Source organism: Polypterus senegalus, chromosome 8 (assembly GCF_016835505.1).
Source record: "Polypterus senegalus isolate Bchr_013 chromosome 8, ASM1683550v1, whole genome shotgun sequence".
Classification (NCBI taxonomy): Eukaryota; Metazoa; Chordata; class Cladistia; order Polypteriformes; family Polypteridae; genus Polypterus; species Polypterus senegalus.
This window is the reverse complement of record NC_053161.1, coordinates 106,220,601-106,240,821: the sequence shown is the minus strand read 5'-3', so window position 1 is coordinate 106,240,821 and position 20,221 is coordinate 106,220,601. Positions and strand designations below refer to the sequence as shown.

General features: G+C 37.8%; 1 protein-coding gene across 3 annotated transcripts in view; it reads right to left on the bottom strand.

Moving 5' to 3' along the window:
• The window catches only part of itpr2 (inositol 1,4,5-trisphosphate receptor, type 2), a 583,413-nt gene that overhangs the window by 49,759 nt on the left and 513,433 nt on the right, over positions 1 to 20,221 (bottom strand). For all 3 annotated transcript variants that reach the window (XM_039761551.1, XM_039761550.1, XM_039761552.1), the window contains 2 exons: positions 19,336 to 19,501; positions 18,214 to 18,374 (listed from right to left, as the gene is read on the bottom strand). In XM_039761551.1, the coding sequence (XP_039617485.1) occupies positions 18,214 to 18,374; positions 19,336 to 19,501 (327 nt within the window). The remainder of the gene's footprint in view (positions 1 to 18,213; positions 18,375 to 19,335; positions 19,502 to 20,221) is intronic.

Here is a 20,221-nt window from a genome sequence, read left to right as displayed (position 1 = left end):
GCCTGCTCTAAAACCTGGTGAGTGTCCTACAATAAGGTAAATAAATAATTACAATCAAAATTCTGACAAATCTTGCAGTTGACTGAAATTGAAGTGCTTTATTGAATAAAACGGAAAAGCCATCAAACTGTTCATTGCAATATTTGCTGCTGCTAGTTTGTGGTGATCCCCCAAAACATATTACAAAAATTTGATTTAAAGACTGGGTTTAGGATGCAGAAAGCAATCATGTGAAGTGTACGTGTGCATATGAATGCAAACTACTGCTTATGCATTGGATAGTCTGAGGAGTGCTTTTTTTTTTTTTTTAGAAATGTTAAATTACAGTTAAAGTTTACAAATGCAAACTGTCGTATAGCTTGAAGTTCCAGCTGCTGTACCCACTTGTATGGTTTGATTAAAGTACATCTACTCTGTCCTACAGTGTCCCACTACTTGTGCATTCTCTCATCATCAAAAAATAAACAGCAAAGTACAACTCATAACTCACAAAACTAATCCAGTGGGAGCTGAGTTGTTATATTTGGGTAGAGAAACACAACGTTGACAGAAAAATATGAAAACATTTTTTTCCACGTACACATCTTCAGAACTCCATTTGTAAAACATTATTACAATAAAGCTTGAAGGCAGTCTGTCTTTCCATAGATTACTTTAGAACAGTATGATGTAGTAGAAGAATTCCAGGTCATATATAAGGCACTGCATGATTTTTTAAATGGTTTTCTTATTAGTATTTTATGGTTTGCAGTGCATCTTTAGAACATGAAGTGTTTATGACTTGTACAGTGTTCTTTAATAGACAAATGTGTTGAAAAGAAGGTTTCATGGTTTGTGCAAGTTGATATAATCCAGTATTTTACATAAGAAAGTTATATAAAGCCACCAGTGATTACTAAAACACACTAAAGGCAGTCTTTAATCATTCTTGCTTTTATTCTGCAGTTATTCATTTTTTGCACCATGCTTTATTTGGACAAACAAAGCCTTGTACTTTGCTAGAACCCACCCTTCTTAACTTCTGATGGTTGAGAAAGACAGTTAAGGTTTCACAGTGTATTGCATGTTGTGTACAGTGACACTGAAATAAATAAAAGAATAAATTAATATATAAAAATAATCAACAAAAACAACTTTCACAACACATTTCATTTGTTATACTCACATATTACTTTATTATTTACTATTACGTTTTACATTACATTATTTGCATATTTATTCAATTTTGTTTGAAACTTCCCTCCAAACAAAATAGTCTTGTTCACTAGCTATCTTTCGTTTATACATTTTAAAGCATCATATGACTCTTTACTCAGAGCAGCTCAATAGTAAAAGAACTTAATGATCTTTGAAACAATCTGTTGGGTTTTCTTCTCATTAGGTAACAGTGTAGATCAGGCATGTCAAACATGCGGCCCGCAACAGAAATCTGTGCGGCCCGCATGACAGATCCTAGTTAGCACTAAACTTGTACAAAATGATTACTATCGTTTGTGATTGAATCATTCTGCATCTTCTGCGTTACTTATTGACTTTTCTTACTTCTGCCTTCTGACAAAAGCATGTTTTACCATGGCATTACGGTATCGGAAACGTCATCTGCTAGTATAGTTGCAGCCGCGAAGTTGCAACTGAAGTGCTAGGCTACGGTCCGCGGCCCATTACCGGGTTGCGAGGGAACTGCCAGCAACAGAGACTCACTTAGTGAAGGGCTACAGCAAAAAGGCTGCCCCCTTCACTGAGGACACTTTTCAGAATGCTAGGCGGGCGGGGCTATGTAGCAGCGCAAAGAGAGGAGAGACCGCAGTGAGAGAGTATTACAACAATGTTTCTGACAGTTTCCCCATATGACACGAGTCCACAGAAATCTCGTTACTATGAAGTACATTCAGCAGCAGATACTTGCATTACAACGGTGACCTTGAACTGCTTGAATGAATCATCCACAGAGCAGTTACAGCTGAGTTGTGGACATTTGCACAACGATCCCCAAACAGAAACACTTTCCTCGTACTGTTTTTTTGCTGTTTTTGTTTTGTGTGGTTTTAACTGATACCTTTTCCTTATTGCTCGTCAACATTTGAAAAACATCCATTAGAATTTAACTCATTATCACCCTTCTATAGAAATGGCATACTTGTTATATGCAAAAAAGAAGAAAAATCTCGGTTTGCAAACGTATGCGAACTGCTGCATTTGAAGACGCCGAAAAAGCCGTTTTTATGTGGTTGCAGTGATGCTTGTTCAAGAAACATTCCAATTAATGCGGCACTCATTCAAGAATATATTAGGTTTTTAAACTCTCTTGGGACCTGGACAAACAATCTCACACGCGGCAATAGCGTTTCTGGGGTTGGGATCCCAGATCCCAAAAGAGTTCAGAAACCTCACAATATGAAGAAGAACAAAAGGATGATTTGGCTTCTGATTGATAACTGTTTTGACCACAACATGCTTCCGCACTTAGATAATGTTCACGTTGAATTCCTCCCACCCAATTAATTGCACAACAGTATTTCAGCCATTGGATTTGGGCATCATTCGCACCCTGAAAATGTATTATCGCAAAAAAATGCTGAGGAAAATTCTCGTCAGCATAACTTGTAGACAGGAGAAGATTAAACAAATGCAAAAGAAGCTATTGAAGCTGCTTCCATTTCCAACATCCTATCTTTGTGATGCACGTTTTCTGCAGTGACATCAACCAAAACAAGATTACGGAGTAGACTGAACATAAGCACACACTTTGCGTGTCACTGTCTTCCATCCTCCCCAGATGGGATCGTCTGGTTGCAGGAAAACAAGCTCAGGGCTCTTACAGACTCTGCATTATGGTAAGCTGTATAATTTCTATTACTAAATTATAACTTAAAAATAATAGAAATGTAAATTGTGTATAAAACTGCACTACGGACCCTCCCATAATCACCCCATAAACTCCAACCTCCAACAACCCACCGGTCCCTGAAAAAATTTGCTTCTAGTAAAGCAGTCCTTGGTGTCAAACAGGTTGCAGAACACTGGGCTACACTACTGGCTGGGCTGCTGAGACTGGCCACTGGGCAGAACTGACCATCACGAGTAGTAATAGCTCGCATATTTTCACGTTATTTTTGCTCTAGTTTTATGTAATTTTGTGCTAGTATTGTAACAAACAGTTAGTGCAGACTACAGCTGAAGATCTGAAGTGGACACGAGAAGTTCGTGAGTTGTTTATTAACATATTTTTGTGATTTTCTGTTTGTAAAATTAGTGTAGGTCAGGTGGCTTTTTGCATATTGGCTTATTTTACAATATAAACTTTGAAGTAAACTTAGTAAAGTCAAATTTGATTTTTAGAGGATTTGCTTTCCAACATGTATTACTGAGCAATGAATTCAGTGAGCATTTTTGCAATTTCAGTTCACACAAAGGGGACTTTGTGGTGTTTACGTCACCATACTCTTACAACATTGAGAATGCACCGGAGAATATCCAAATGGAATTGATTGAACTGCAGTCAGATTCTATTATGATGGCAAAATACAACGAAGTTGGTGTGCCAGGCTTGTATGCTTACCTGCCACCCTTGTATGTGCAGATCCATAAGTTGGCATCGAGAGTACTGTCTATGTTTGGAAGCACTTACCTTTGTGAGCAATTATTTTCGTTAATGAAAGGTACCAAAACCCCACATAGCTCAAGACTTACTATCGAGCACCTTTCATCCCTTATAAAAGTTGCAGCTGCACAACATTTCAAGCCTGATATTGACAAACTGGTTACAAACAAGAGATGCCAAGTGTTGGGACAAAAGAAATAAATCTCACACTGTAAGACTCCTATATAAGCAATGAAAATAATATAATGAATATAATATAATAATATAAGGACCTAGCTAAGACTCTTATTGTATGCTATTGTACAGAGATTGTATGTAAATAAATTGCTTTTCTTTAAACTTTAAGTGTTACATTTTTTAAAGATTTCAGTATTGGAAAGAAAGCTACAGTAACTTTGTATAATAGTATAATAGTATTTGTTATAGTGCGCCGCTGGCATTATATGGCAGTCGGCGCCCACCAATGGTAGTGAGTTTGACATGCCTGCTGTAGATAGACTGTATGTTTAAACATGAAAAATTGATATTTCATTATTTCAGTCTAGGAGGGGGGGTGTACCCTAAGGGCCTTTCATACTTGAGTGCTGTAAATTTTTTTGCATTTATTTAGTGTATTGCAAGCTTTTTAATGGCTATTTCTTGGGTGTTTTTCAGGTATTTTAGAGAAGTGTTTTACAGGGAAAATACGATTGACATCATTTCCAGTTTGGGGGTTGTGAGGTGATTGTTGTTTCCAGAAATTCTTCTACAACTTCAGTGTTTTTAATCCTGCGGATCATAGTACTGAAGAGCAGGTGTCATCAGTGTCATGAGGGCACATAATTGGGTTTACCATGTTCTTCAGCAAAGGTAGTAGAGAAGAGAATTCTCTATGAAGCAGGCAGCATTCTGAAAAATGCCAGGTTTACTTATGGGTGTTGATAGGCACTTAAACACATAAGTAGTGATATGTGGGGAAAAAAATCACTGTCTTATTTTGCCAAAAAAAAAAAATCCTGCTGCTGTTGGTGCAACATCATGCAAGCGCCTTATTCAACCAACAAGTAACAGCTTGTGACGGGTTATCATGCACAGTGGTAACTGACTCAAAAGGATTAAACATGTTATATTTATATACGTTTAATCCTGCATGTGCCAATGGTTAAAATTTACGTGTGAAGTTTGGAGTTACTTGGAGCCAGTGATTACTGCAAAAAAATTGGCTGTAACACAAGAAGCAAAAGTGGTAGACATTACACCAATTCTTTGCAGTGCTCAAATTTCACATCCAAACAGAAGACAGGGTGCTAGGTACAATCCAGCAACAGAAACCTATTATTAAATGTATCTATTTAGTATAAATTTAGTTACTGTATGTGAAAGGTATTTTGAAAGAGTTTGATCTGGTGGTGCAATGGTCAATGTTCATCTGGGACTCAGGCAGGGGATGGATTATATTTACTTCATGAAGGATTAAACATATTTTATTAAATGAAAAGTATTACTGACACATTTACAGTGTTCAGTGTTAAAAGAGGTAGTAATACTCAGGCAAACACACTCACTAGTACCACTCAATCCAGAAATACACAGGTCGAACAAGCACTCTATACAGTTGGATCTGACAGGAAGGAATGCCAGCTCTGTTGCGACCATTCTGCTTGTATGTTAAAAAAGTAAGTTAAAATAGTATACCTATAGCTTTTATTGAATTCTTTAACACTTGACTATCCCGGACACACTTTATTTTTCTATAACCAACATTTTATGATTGTTATCATTAATTTCAATAGAACAAGTGCTTGGCTAAAAATGCTCTAAAGCTGCTGCATGCAGGATACTCTAAACTGCCCAGCACTTAAACACTAAGGTATGAAAAGAGTCATTGAAAACAATGGCAAATAGCTTTTCAAGCGGATTAGGAGCATTCTGGTCTAGCGGTAAAACGCTAGAAAAATACTTATCTTTGAATGGGCCCTAAGTGTGAGGTTCACCATGTTTAATAAACATTGAGCCTTGTTCCTGACCTAATGAATGTGTCTCGTTGTTTTACAATTTTTATACATTCTATGTAAACCCCATCTTAACTACAATGCAGTAGTAATAATTACAAATAATCTGTAAAAATAGTGCAAAAGATGTTTTTTAGGAAGTCTAATAAAAGCGTTCGTAGATTAAAAACAAACAAAAAAAGTTTTTTTTTTTTAGTTTCAAATGTATGTAAAAATGTGGATTCTCTGCTTTGTAACAATGTTATAATAAACATGTCAGCTCTTTTCCTAAACACAAATACAGATGCATCTAGTGTGGTCTTTTTGGTTTATTAGGTTAGCAGACAGCCAATTAGGAGCATTTGAACAGTCGTCACTTCTACACTTGAGAGTCAACTTTTTTTAATTAGAGAACCATCTACATGTCACTTTTTGCTTAAATTCTGTTTAATGGAGCAGGAGGGTTTAGAGAAATTCATTTTAGAAATTCCACCCTATTGAATCAGCTGCATGGCATTGAAAGGTGTGCAAGTGCAGTTTGATAACATCAGTGTCGCCTTTTGGGAGAAGGTGGCTAGTTTAGGTAGCTGAAAAAAGCATTATCTGGAGTTCAATGAATTTGAGTCATACTTCCCTTAGATGCCTTTGCGTTTGACAGTATCCAAACTAGACTGAAGCATACTGCTTATAGTCGTTTGTAATGATATTGCCACATTTAAACAGCATGCAGTAGAGGAAGGCTGGGAGAATAACACCACACCCAGCACCCACACTTTAGTTGTCATTTCAGCATGTGGATTAATCAGAACAAAATTATTTAGCACTGAAAAAATATCAATTACATGGAGAATATACTTTATTTTAATATAAAATGCAGTTTGCATGAGGTAATGCTGCTGTTGCTCAGTAATGAATACATTTTATGGTTACAAATGGTGCAATAATTTGAAAATTTGCAGGCTATTGTTGGTTGTGGGCTAATTTGTTCAGATGTACTGGCCATGTACATTCCTTTTAATGAAAGAGCAAATTTGAGGGTTACACAGTTTGTTTGTTTGTATTTTTCTAAAAGACAAAATGTTCGGGTTATACTGTAGTGGGGGTGTATTAAGAAAAATGTTTAAAACAGATCAAACAAATGTCTTAAAAAACAGTATGTGATGGAATAAAGACAACAGTAACAATGCCTTTTGGATTCAGTGGATAGACTTGGTGAATTGATACACAAACACCTCTTGTGGCAGCATCAGGATTCTAATCTTAGCATTCAGACTGTCACTACTATTGCATTCTTTATAAACATATTACCTTCTTCAAACTAGAAATATACTGGGTCACTCCAACACAGTACACAAGATTGACAGGATTAGTTATCAATCCATCCATTATCCAACCTGCTATATCCTAACTAGAGGGTCTGCTGGAGCTAATCCCAGCCAACAAAGGGCGCAAGGCAGGACAGGATTAGTTAAATAAAATAAAATACTTAACAGGTAAGTCACCAAAATTTATAAAATTGATCAATTTTTATGACCGCTTTCAAGGATTTCTTAGCAGTTGCATTGGCAGCATTTCAAAATTATGTATAGCAGTAAAAGCCAGTTTCCACACGATATATTTGAAAAATTTCACCTTATTTATCTTGTTCACTTTAAGGACAGGTACTAGATTTACTGTATAAATTGACATGTATAGTATAAATATCAAACATACGTTTTAGAAAAAAATTACAAAATTGTACACACACAGTGTTTTATTTTTTTCAGATTACAGATGGACCTACACACTATTCAAATAAATTAAAAAAGTTTTCTTTGCCATGTTTATAAGTTGCCACTGTTCTGCTATACATATATACATATATATATACATACACACAAACTGTATATATATATACATATATATATAAATATATATATACACACACACATATACATATATACACACACACACATACACATATATATATATATACACACATATACACACACACATACATATATACACACACATACATACATATATATATATATACACACACTGACACACACACAAATATATACAGTAATCCCTCCTTGATCGCGGGGGTTGTGTTCCAGACCCCCCCGCGAAGTAGAAACCATATGTTTCTATGGTTATTTTTATATATTTTAAGCCCTTATAAACTCCACCACACTATTAATAAACATTCCCTGCACAGTTATACAGCATAATCCCTTTGTATTCTCTTAGATATTAGGTAAGATTCATTGAAATTATGTATGTAAACACACTGTTTATATACAATAAAACCTAAATATTATTTTAAAGATATCGAGTGTCTCCGATATCACATATGTTACAGCCATTACGATAGACAGGCCACCAGCAATAAATACGTAAATGCAAGAAAAATTGTATACAGTAAATGTGTGTACAGTGACACTAAACATACGTACATGTACTAAGTACTGTAAGTAGAAAGTTAATTATGGCTACTCACCAACAATGACACGATGACTTGTCCGATAACGATTGGTTTAATTTTACTGCACAACAAAGGAGAGCGTTACAGCCCTTCTAAAGGAGCCACTTCAGGCAACTGTGTAGCACCACCGTTATTCTTCTTCAATCCAAATCCCTAAAGTAGATTCCATCCAGACTACTGCCTTATTACATCCACTTACAACTCGTTTTGCAGAGGACACTGTGGCCGTAGATCTTATATTCCTTTCCTACTTTTTAAACAAAAAGAATCGTAGCCTCATTGATACTGTAATGGCGTCCTACAGCAGTGTAGCTTTTCCCTTCCTTCAACAAATCCAAAATGTTTACCTTTTCGGCAATCGTTAACATCTACCATTGGCGCTTGGGCACAAACCCTGAAGCAGTAGCAGGAGCAGATTGTTTTGGAGCCTTAATGAAGGGCTTGACTATGCACAAAGATAAACACAAAAGTTAACTCCTTACACAGCGAAACACGTTGATGCTGAATGAGCAAGATGAGACTTCCTGGTTAACACCGCATTCAGCACACAGGAACTTACTGCGTGCTCTGATTGGTTAGCTTCTCAGCCATCCACCAATAGCGTCCCTTGTATGAAATCAACTGGGGAAACCAACTGAGGAAGCATGGATCAGAAGTAAAAAGGCCCATTGTCCGCAAGACCCGCGAAGCAGCGAAAAATCCGAGTTATATATTTAGTTATGCTTACATATAAAATCTGGGATAGAGTGAAGCCGCGAAAGTTGAAGCGATATAGCGAGGGATTACTATATATATATATATATTACTATATATATATATATATATATATATATATATATATACATATATATATATGCACAGTGGTACCTCTGTATACGTCTGCTTTGGAATAAGTCCAACTTGGTATACGTCCTATTTGGACACAAAAATTTTTGCTTGGTATACGACCTTTGTTTGGAATACGACTCACGTGCTAACCTTGTTTACCTCTCTCGGGACAAAGCCACGACTGCCCACGAGCGTTAGTGCGCCAGTTGCTAGCATTCAGTGAACAACCCGCGCTATAACTCTCTGTGAACTTTCACGTGTGTGATATAGCGGGTCCACAGCTCCTGTCAAAATCCAGCTTTAAAATAAATAATCACCGCGCTCGCAGCTTGGTGAGGGGGGCGTGGTGATTATGTGGCTGAAGGTTGTCAGGATGATTAGGGATGTGGTCGTTTCTCACCAAAGTGCGCTTGTGAGGGACCGTCCGCATTCATGATTGTTCCTGGGGCTGCTTATCTTGATAAACAGAAGTGCGAGTCAGCTAGAAGGGGAGTAAAAAGAAAAAAGACGGAGGTTGAGTGAGTGAGAGAGAGAGGGCTGCTTATCTTGATAAACAGAAGCGCGAGTTGGCTTGAAGGGAAGTAAAAACAAAGAACGGACGCGAGAGAGAGAGAGCAGGCAGAGAGAAGGTCAGCTGCAAGTAGGGTGACTCCCCAGTTGGGAAGCAAGACACCGGCTTCTTGTTTTTTTTAAAGAATGCTTCCTGCTTTTAACTTCGTTGTTTTTAAGAAGACTTTTTTCTATTGGTTTTAACCTCCATGTTTCACTTCTGATTTTATGGATTATTTATTGGAACTTTGGAGACTGCACTTTAATTTGAACACCTTGTTTTGTTAAATGTTTTAATAAAAGCACTTTGCACTTTTTCACCATCCCCTTGCTTTGTTGTTACCGATGAGGTTAGCAGCGAGGCACATTACCGACGGTGTAGGATTCAAGGGCTCCCCGGCAGCAAATGGGAGCATACAGCAAACCTGCATCGTCACAACGTGATTTTGTGTTTTTTTCATGTAAATTTGAATTGATTGTTGAAAAGTATGAAGGTGGCATGCGTATCCGGGACATGGCTGTTGCATACCGTTTGCCGAGAACGACGGAATCGACGATTGTGAAAAACAAAGATGTTAAAGTGAGGTAAAATTTTCATTTATTTCATCTAATTGCTTTTGTATTTATGTATTTTAGTATTAAGCAGTGTTTAAATTATTTTATACTAGCAAAATACCCGCTTCGCAGCGGAGAAGTAGTGTGTTAAAGAAGCAATGAAAAAGAAAAGGAAACATTTTGAAAATAACGTAACCTGATTGTCAATGTAATTGTTTTGTCACTGTTGTGAGTGATGAGTGTTGTTGTCATATATATATATATATATATATATATATATATATATTTACACACACACACACACATAAATATATACATATCTATACATATACACATATATACATACATATATCTACATATATACACACACACATATATACACACAAATACATATATATATATACATACACACACACACACATATATAAACATATATATACATATACATACATATCTACATATATACACACACAGCTATTTCAGTATCAGTGCAATACGCTGTTTGTTAAAACGTTGACTCCGCTCTTACGTGCAATAACAAATCAAATCATTCAGTTGTCTTTGCTCATATGTCATTTTAGAGCTGGACGCCTGGCATCTTTTTTTGGCCACAAGTTCGTTTCTGTTTGGTGTGAAGTTCTGTGTTGTGGAGATTCTCAGGATGGACTGCAGGTGCTCATCAGTGAGGTGACTCCTGTGTGCTGTTTTGTTAGTCTTTATCACTGAGAAGAGCTTCTCACACAGATATGTGCTACCAAACATGCACAAGGTTCGAGCCGCATGTAGACGGACTTTTTTTGTTCTTCAAAGTCACCAAAGCGCCGTGCAAACTCAGTGCACAATAACTCTAGCTTTGCAATAACTTGCAGCATCATAAGGTAGACTTGATTAACGCGGTAAGTGTTCGGCAAGGCAGCTGAAGCGCTGCATTATGGGATCTGTAGTTTATTGTGTTACCAGCGCTTCATATACCCGGCCATTAATAACAATAATACAGTATATAAAATGATCTCGCGGGCGGATATAATTACACGCCGTGCCGGATGTGGCCCGCGGCCCTTGAGTTTGACACATATGGACTAAATAGAACTTGAAAAGATATATTTTTTCAAATGTGATCGCGCAATTCAGATAGAGTTGACGCACTACAGCCTGCATGCCTCAATGAGTCATCCTCCCTCGCTCTTACTTTTTTACCGTTCATCTAATGAATACACTGAGTATGGCTTTACCAAAACAATCATTGATGGCGAATAAAGTATCCATTATTCGAGTATGTAGATCGGTATATATATATATACATATATATATACCAGCGTATCGCAGCGAGAAGTAGTGTGTTAAAAAGCTAGAAAAGAAAAGGGAACATTTTAAAAATAACGTAACATGACTGTCAATATACAGTATTTGTTTTGTGAGTGTTACTGAGTGTTGCTGTCATCAAGGATTTGATTATCATTATTTCTTTCAATCAGGTTCGTATTTGTAGGATGTGTTGTGTTCAAGTTACATTCCGTGTTTGTCAATCGTTGTAAAGATGACAGGTTTCATTCATCGATTCGTTTCTTACTGCATCAATAAACAGCTCGTCTTCTTCTTTATCTGAGACCTGACACACTGCATGCACGGGTTTTTTACACTGTCTTCCTTTAGCGGGACATTGACTTTTTCCACCGTGTGCTTTGTTTCCGCAGTAGCTGGATTTATGAATATGCTTATCAGGCGCTTCATATTTTTGCTGCCTTTTCAATTGTGTAATTCGGTTTTGTTCAGCACTCTTTGGAACTGTTGCTTTTTATCTGTGCACTGTGTCAGTTCACGTGAGCCACTCGGTGTACATGCATCGAAGGTTCCCAGCTGTGCTGGTGCCATCTCGTGCTATGTCCATGGCTGTATTTAATGTTACCTTAGTCCTGGCACTTAAAACTTTCTCTCGCAGTTTCGCTGAGTTTGTGTCAAACACCACCCTGACCATCTCATCTTCCTCTCCATAAGCACAGTCCTTCACCCGTGAATATTTACCCGTGGCAGTTTGCTATTGGATTGCCGCTGACGGACGGCCTTATATGGGCAGGCACTAAATTACAAACGCCAGCGCAGCCTGTCTATGAACTTAATTTAAAGTGTAGGTTTACATCGTGCTTTGTTTCCGAAGTAGCAGAACTCATGAATATGGTTGTATATGTCACTTGCTCACTTCTTATTGTTTCGCTGCCTTCTCAATTATATAATGCATGTTTTCTTCAGCGCTTTTTTGAGGTCTTCCTGGTTTTCTATGTACTGCGTGATTACGTGGGAGGCGTGATGATGTCACACGAAACTCCGCCCTCACGGCGTTGAAGCTCATCTCCATTACAGTAAATGGAGAAAACTGCTTCCAGTTATGACCATTACGCGTAGAATTTCGATATAAAACCTGCCCAACTTTTGTAAGGAAGCTGTAAGGAATGAACTTGCCAAATTTCAGCCTTCCACCCACACGGGAAGTTGGAGAATTAGTGATGAGTCAGTGAGTGAGTGAGTGAGTGAGTGAGTGAGGGCTTTGCCTTTTATTAGTATAGATAACCCCATCAATGTATAATATGCCAATAGCAATAGGATTTTTTTTTTCATGGGAACGGATTAATCATTTTCCCATTATTTCTTATGGGAAAAATTTGTTTGGTATACGTCCTGTTTGGTATAAGTCAAAGGGTCTGGAACGGATTAAGGACGTATACCGAGTTTCCACTGTATGTATGTATGTATATATATATATATATATATATATATATATATATATATATATATATATATATACATACATACACACAGTCGATTCCTGTTAATCAGACCACATCGGGACGCGATCATTTTGGTCCTAATAACCGGCTGGTCCGATTACACGAACATGCCCTATACATGTGCAACCAAGATGGGGCGTGCTATAAGTAACATATTAAAATGTCATTATGACTTTTATTGTGCTGCACACGCATATGGCAAACATACAAACAAGAACTACGTACATGTACGGTTGCTTACAACTTTGTTTATTGAAAAAGAAATCTACAAATTCTTCGAAACGATCTACACGACACTCAGCATGCAATGCACAATAAAAAAGGTTACATTACCAAATTCCAGTCAATGTTTCAAGAACTTGTCTAGTGTGATCTGACGCATTCTGTTGACGCACTGCACTTGAACAAAATGTTGGTGTTTCCGGGTCAAAATGTGCAGGTCAGGAGAGCCACAAAATGCTCGCCATTCAAAGCTTCGGCACTAAAAGCGTCCAGTTTGACTTTCTTGAAGCAAAATCTTTCTCGCGTAAACTTTAATCCTGATTGACAGGAAGGAATTCCTTGCACGGACACTCTTGTTTAGGCTTGACTTCATGTTACTGGGCGGTCCATTTTAGGAAAGAAAGGGCAGGCATGTACACCCCCCACTGGTTTGCACTTGGTACAAACTTTCTGATTTCCTGACCTTTGATAAAAGCATAAATTCTCCTGGGGAGCCCAGGGATCCTCCCAATGTCGCTGGCCCGCTTTACATCTGCTTTCCGCAGGTGACTTGTGGCTTATTTTTCTTATTCTCTGTCACGTTCTTTGGTCCGATTAAACGGAATTTTGGTCCAAACAAGCAAACAATATTAGGCTTAAGTAATATGATCTGTTTCGGTTCTTTAGGATTTGGTCCGAATAATCGGCTGGTCCGATTAACCGGTGGTCCACTGAACCGGAATCGACTGTATATATACACATATACAGTGGTGTGAAAAACTATTTGCCCCCTTCCTGATTTCTTATTCTTTTGCACGTTTGTCACACAAAATCATCAAACACATTTAACCATTAGTCAAATATAACACAAGTAAACACAAAATGCAGTTTTTAAATGATGGTTTTTATTATTTAGGGAGAAAAAAAAATCCAAACCTACATGGCCCTGTGTGAAAAAGTAATTGCCCCCTGAACCTAATAACTGGTTGGGCCACCCTTAGCAGCAATGACTGCAATCAAGCGTTTGCGATAACTTGCAATGAGTCTTTTACAGCTCTGGAGGAATTTTGGCCCACTCATCTTTGCAGAATTGTTGTAATTCAGCTTTATTTGAGGTTTTTCTAGAATGAACCGCCTTTTTAAGGTCATGCCATAGCATCTCAATTGGATTCAGGTCAGGACTTTGACTAGGCCACTCCAAAGTCTTCATTTTGTTTTTCTTCAGCCATTCAGAGGTGGATTTGCTGGTGTGTTTTGGGTCATTGTCCTGTTGCAGCACCCACGATCGCTTCAGCTTGAGTTGACGAACAGATGGCCGGACATTCTCCTTCAGAATTTTTTGGTAGATAGTAGATTTCATGGTTCCATCTATCACAGCAAGCCTTCCAGGTCCTGAAGCAGCAAATCAACCCCAGACCATCACACTACCACCACCATATTTTACTGTTGGTATTATGTTCTTTTTCTGAAATGCTGTGTTCCTTTTATGCCAGATGTTATGGGACATTTGCCTTCCAAAAAGTTCAACTTTTGTCTCATCAGTCCACAAGGTATTTTCCCAAAAGTCTTGGCAATCATTGAGATGTTTCTTAGCAAAATTGAGACGAGCCCTAATGTTCTTTTTGCTTAACAGTGGTTTGCGTCTTGGAAATCTGCCATGCAGGCAGGTTTTGCCCAGTCTCTTTCTTATGGTGGAGTTGTGAACACTGACCTTAATTGAGGCAAGTGAGGCCTGCAGTTCTTTAGATGTTGTCCTGGGGTCTTTTGTGACCTCTCGGATGAGTCGTCTCTGCATTCTTGGGGTAATTTTGGTCGGCCAGCCACTCCTGGGAAGGTTCACCACTGTTCCATGTTTTTGCCATTTGTGGATAATGGCGCTCACTGTGGTTCGCTGGAGTCCCAAAGCTTTAGAAATGGCTTTATAACCTTTACCAGACTGATAGATCTCAATTACTTCTGTTCTCATTTGTTCCTGAATTTCTTTGGATCTTGGCATGATGTCTAGCTTTTGAGGTGCTTTTGGTCTACTTCTCTGTGTCAGGCAGCTCCTATTTAAGTGATTTCTTGATTGAAACAGGTGTGGCAGTAATCAGGCCTGGGGTGGGCTACGGAAATTGAACTCAGGTGTGATACACCACAGTTAGGTTATTTTTAACAAGGGGCAATTACTTTTTCACACAGGGCCATGTAGGTTTGGATTTTTTCTCCCTAAAAATAAAACCATCATTAAAAACTGCATTTTGTGTTTACTTGTGTTATATTCGAGTAATGGTTAAATGGGTTTGATGATCAGAAACATTTTGTGTGACAAACATGCAAAAGAATAAGAAATCAGGAAGGGGGCAAATAGTTTTTCACACCACTGTATACGTATATATACACACATATATACATATATATCCACACGTACACATATATACATATATATATATATATATATATATATACACACACACACATGTATATATATATATATATATATATATATATATAGTTCTTTCTCACAATTAAAAGAATGCAAACATACCTTCTCTTCAAAGGAGCGCCTTCAGGAGCAGAGAATGTCAGAGAGAGCGCTCGCTAAGAAAAGCAAACAATCAAAAAATCAATACGTGCTTTTAAGTATGCAGAAGCACCGCGATAAAGCGGCATTTTGTAGAGGAGTGTCCGTATCTTCTAGGCAAACGGCCTCTGTGCAAACAGCCCTTCTACTCACACCCCCTTCGTCAGGCAGAGAGAGTGAGAGAGACAAAAAAAACAAACAATCAAGCACCGCGCAGGAAGCATATCTTACATCACTGAGGAGTTTTAGTAATATGTAATACATGCTCTGATTGGGTAGCTTCTAAGCCATCCGCCAATAGCGTCCCTTGTATGAAATCAACTGGGCAAACAAACTGAGGAAGCATGTCCCATAAATTAAAAGACCCATTGTCTGCAGAAAGCCGTGAACCAGCGAAAAATCCGTGATATATATTTAGAAATGCTTACATTTAAAATCCGCGATAGAGTGAAGCCACGAAAGTCGAAGCGCGATATAGCGAGGGATTACTGTATAAACACATATATATATACATATACATATATATACTGCTCAAAAAAATTTAAAGGAACACTTTTATAGTGTAGCATTAAGTCAATGAAACTTCTGGGATATTGATTTGGTCAGTTAAGTAGCAGAGGGGGTTGTTAATCAGTTTCAGCTGCTTTGCTGTTAATGAAATTAACAACAGGTGCACTAGAGGGGCAACAATGAGATGACCCCCAAAACAGGAATGGTTTAACAGGTGGAAGCCACTGACATTTTTCCCTCCTCATCTTTTCTGACTGTTTTTTTCACTAGTTTTGCATTTCGCTATGGTCAGTGTAACTACTGGTAGCATAAGGCAAAACCTGGACCCTACAGAGGTTGCACAGGAAATCCAACTTCTCCAGGATGGCACATCAATGTGTGTCATTGCCAGAAGGTTTGCAGTGTCTCCCAGCACAGTCTCAAGGGCATGGAGGAGATTCCAGGAGACAGGCAGTTAGTCTAGGAGAGCTGGACAGGACCATAGAAGGTCCTTAATCCATCAGCAGGACTGGTATCTGCTCCTTTGGACAAGGACAAACAGGATGAGCATTTCCAGAGCTCTACAAAATGACCTCCAGCAGGCCACTGGTGTGAATGTCTCTGAACAAACAATCAGAAACAGACTTCTTGAGGGTGGTCTGAGGGCCCAACGTCCTCTAATGGGCCCTGTGCTCACAACCCAGCGTAGTGGAGCTCGATCGGCATTTAGCATAGAATACCAGAATTGTCCGGTCCACCAATGGCACCCTGTGTTTTCAACAGATGAGAGCAGGTTCACCCTGAGCACATGTGACAGACGTTGAAGGGTCTGCAGAAGCCATGGAGAATGTTATGCTGTCTGTAACATCATTCGGGATGACCAGTTTGGTGGTGGGTCAGTGATGGTCTGGGGAGGCATATCCATGGAAGGACGCACAGACTTCTACAAGCTAGACAAAGACACCTTGACTGCCATTAGGTATCAGGATGAAATCCTTGGACCCATTGTCAGACCCTACGCTGGTGCAGTAGGTCCTGGTTTCCTCCTAATGCACGACAATGCCCGGCCTCATGTGGCAAGAGTATGCAGGCAGTACCTGGAGGATGAAGGAATTGAAACAATTGAATGGCCTTCACGATCCCCTGACTTAAACCCAATAGAACATCTGTGGGACATTATGTTTCGGTCCATTAGGCGCCGCCAGGTTGCTCCTCTGACTGTACAACAGCTCAGGGATGCCCTCATACAGATCTGGGAAGAAATGCCACAAGACACCATCCGTCGTCCCATTAGGAGCATGCCCCGACGTTGTCAAGCATGCATACAAGCTCGTGGGGGCCACACAAGATACTGAAAAGCATTTTGAGTAGCAGAAATTAAGTTTTTGAAAAAATGGACTAGCCTGCCACATCTTCATTTCACTCTGATTTTAGGGTGTCTACACAATTGAGACCTCTGTAGGCAGAAAACGTTTATTTCCATTAAAAGACTTGGCATCCTTTTGTTCCTAAGACATTGCCCTGTCGTTATTTGTATAGATATCCAACTTCATATTGAGATCTGATGTATCTAATGTGTTTCTTTAAAGTGTTCCTTTAATTTTTGTGAGCAGTGTATATATACTGTACACATAGACACACACACATACATACACATACATACATTTGCCACAAGCATAAAAATAAACCAAAGACAATTTTAAACATTTGGTTTTATACTTATCTTCTGTCCAACATATGAAATTTCTGCTTCTGTTACTTGTATCGATTTAGTGGAGATACAGGAGAACATTGCTTGAAAATGCACTGGAAATCAAATATCTACTATTTGTTCATAGACTGGAACTAGTCAATCAGGATCAAGATCCATTAAACAAGCTAAGCTCCACCCATCATCTTGCCTCTGTAGTCTACTGAAGTATGCAACACACACATGCCCTTACCCAGATGAAACATTGGGTATTCAAAGGTCCGGTGCTGATAAAAAGCTATTTTATCCCTTTATAACCACAGCTACTTTTCAAATGGGGTTTTCCCTACATGTAACCATAACTCTCTGTGCTCTCTCATGTCATTTTCCTTTACATCATCAAAATACTGATAATGAAATTACACTGACCAAGCAGACTGAAAATAGATATTAACAGATTAAGATTATTATTTAATTTTTTTTTTTCTTTAAAAGAACTATATGGAGAGTTACTTACTTTGATCATCTCAGCGACATAACTTTCAGGTCCAGTATATTCTGTTGGATCTTTAACTTTAACAAGAACTATGAAGTATAGATAATGCCACATATTATGCTCAAGTTTGATGTGCTCCTCAAAAGACACTGTCTTGTTGTCAAATTTGTCTCTTTCTAGTCCTACAAATAAAAGACACAGTAAAATAATACTTTTAACAAATGAATTCAATGGTTTGTGAGGCAACAATGCATGGAAGCTACAATAATAAAATTATATGAAACTTATTATAAGAGATATATTTCACAAGAAAAGATTAATATACCGGAAAGTCGCAGGTTACATTTACTGAGGCCAATGCAGTAAGAAAAATGTCAATAATTTAAAAGTTTGCAGAGAAGTGCAGAAAATCTCTTGGTTGATTTTATTTTATTATTGTATTTGGAAATAGTAAGAATAAATGATCCACTTTACTATGTGCAGAGTATTAAATGACATTCAGCACTAATTATATTACATATACATCCTTCCATTTTCTGAACCCACTTGTAAGCAGGAAGCCCCCACAGCAGCACTGGGTGCAAAGTAAGAAACAACTCTAATCAGGCACACAGGGCACCAGTTCATCATGGAGCACACTAACTACCACAGGATCTATTTAGAGGCACCAAAAAAACTTACATGCACATCTTTTGGCTTTGGGAACGAAACTGATGTAAACAGAGAAAACCACATAGAGATTAGTAATGCTTTAATTTTTGTAAGGTACAGTCTAAAACAAAAACTTTTTCTGAAATTTCCATCTACCTATTTACTTTCTTCAGAGAATTTTCTTGGTTGCCTGCACCAGAAACAATGTACTGTAATCATACATGGACAAAATGCTTGTGAAACAAAGGTCATACTGTATGCATTTATATTAGCCAATAAATCTAAAAGTATATCTTTGGACAACAAAAGGAAACCAATAAAATCCTTTGTGCACAAGGGAACAGTGTGTTAACATCACACAGACGGTACCCAGCTGGGGTTGTACTGGTCCGAAACAGCAACTTTATCTATTCCTCTAGAGTGCCATGTTTAACTCCAACTATATATTTAACATGAATTCAAGTAATAGTTCAAGTATTTCTGGATGCTTACCACAGATAAAACAAGTGGTCTTCAAAATTTCTTCTTTTCTTTGCTTTTCACTTCTCAAATCAGCAAAAGTGTCAATAATAACACCAAAGATAAGGTTAAGCACAATAATTATAACAATGAAGAAAAACAGTAGGTCATAAACAACACGGGCAGCAAACAGTGGTTCCTGAAAAAATAAGGACAAAAAGGAAATAAAAATTAGCAGCACTATGAATGGTCCAGACCACTTTAATGAATGTACGCAATATAATGTCATGCCTCTTTAACATTTTATTTATATATATATATATATATATATACACATACATACATACATACATATATACATACATACACACACACACACACACACAGACAGTGTGGTCCAGATCTAATTATGCAGATCCAGAATGTCTGAATGACTTTGATTTATGCGGAGACGAAAACCAGTTCGGCATGAAGACAATTCTTCACGTCGTCAGTTCACATACTTCTTGATGGTCCAGGATTTTTCGGGTGATTTTCTATGTAATACAGTTGATAAATTATAGCGTAATGAAAATTGCATTATTAGATCTGGACCACCCTATATATATATATATATAAATATACATAAATATATATATATATATATATATATATATATACTAGCAAAATACCCGCGCTTCGCAGCAGAGAAGTAGTGTGTTAAAGAAGAAGAAAAGGAAACATTTTAAAAATAACGTAACATGATTGTCAATGTAATTGTTTTGTCACTGTTATGAGTGTTGCTGTCATATATATATATATATATATATACACACACACAGACACACAGATAAACATATACATATACACATCTACATATATCTACATATACACATCTACATACATATATATATATATATATATATATATATATATATAT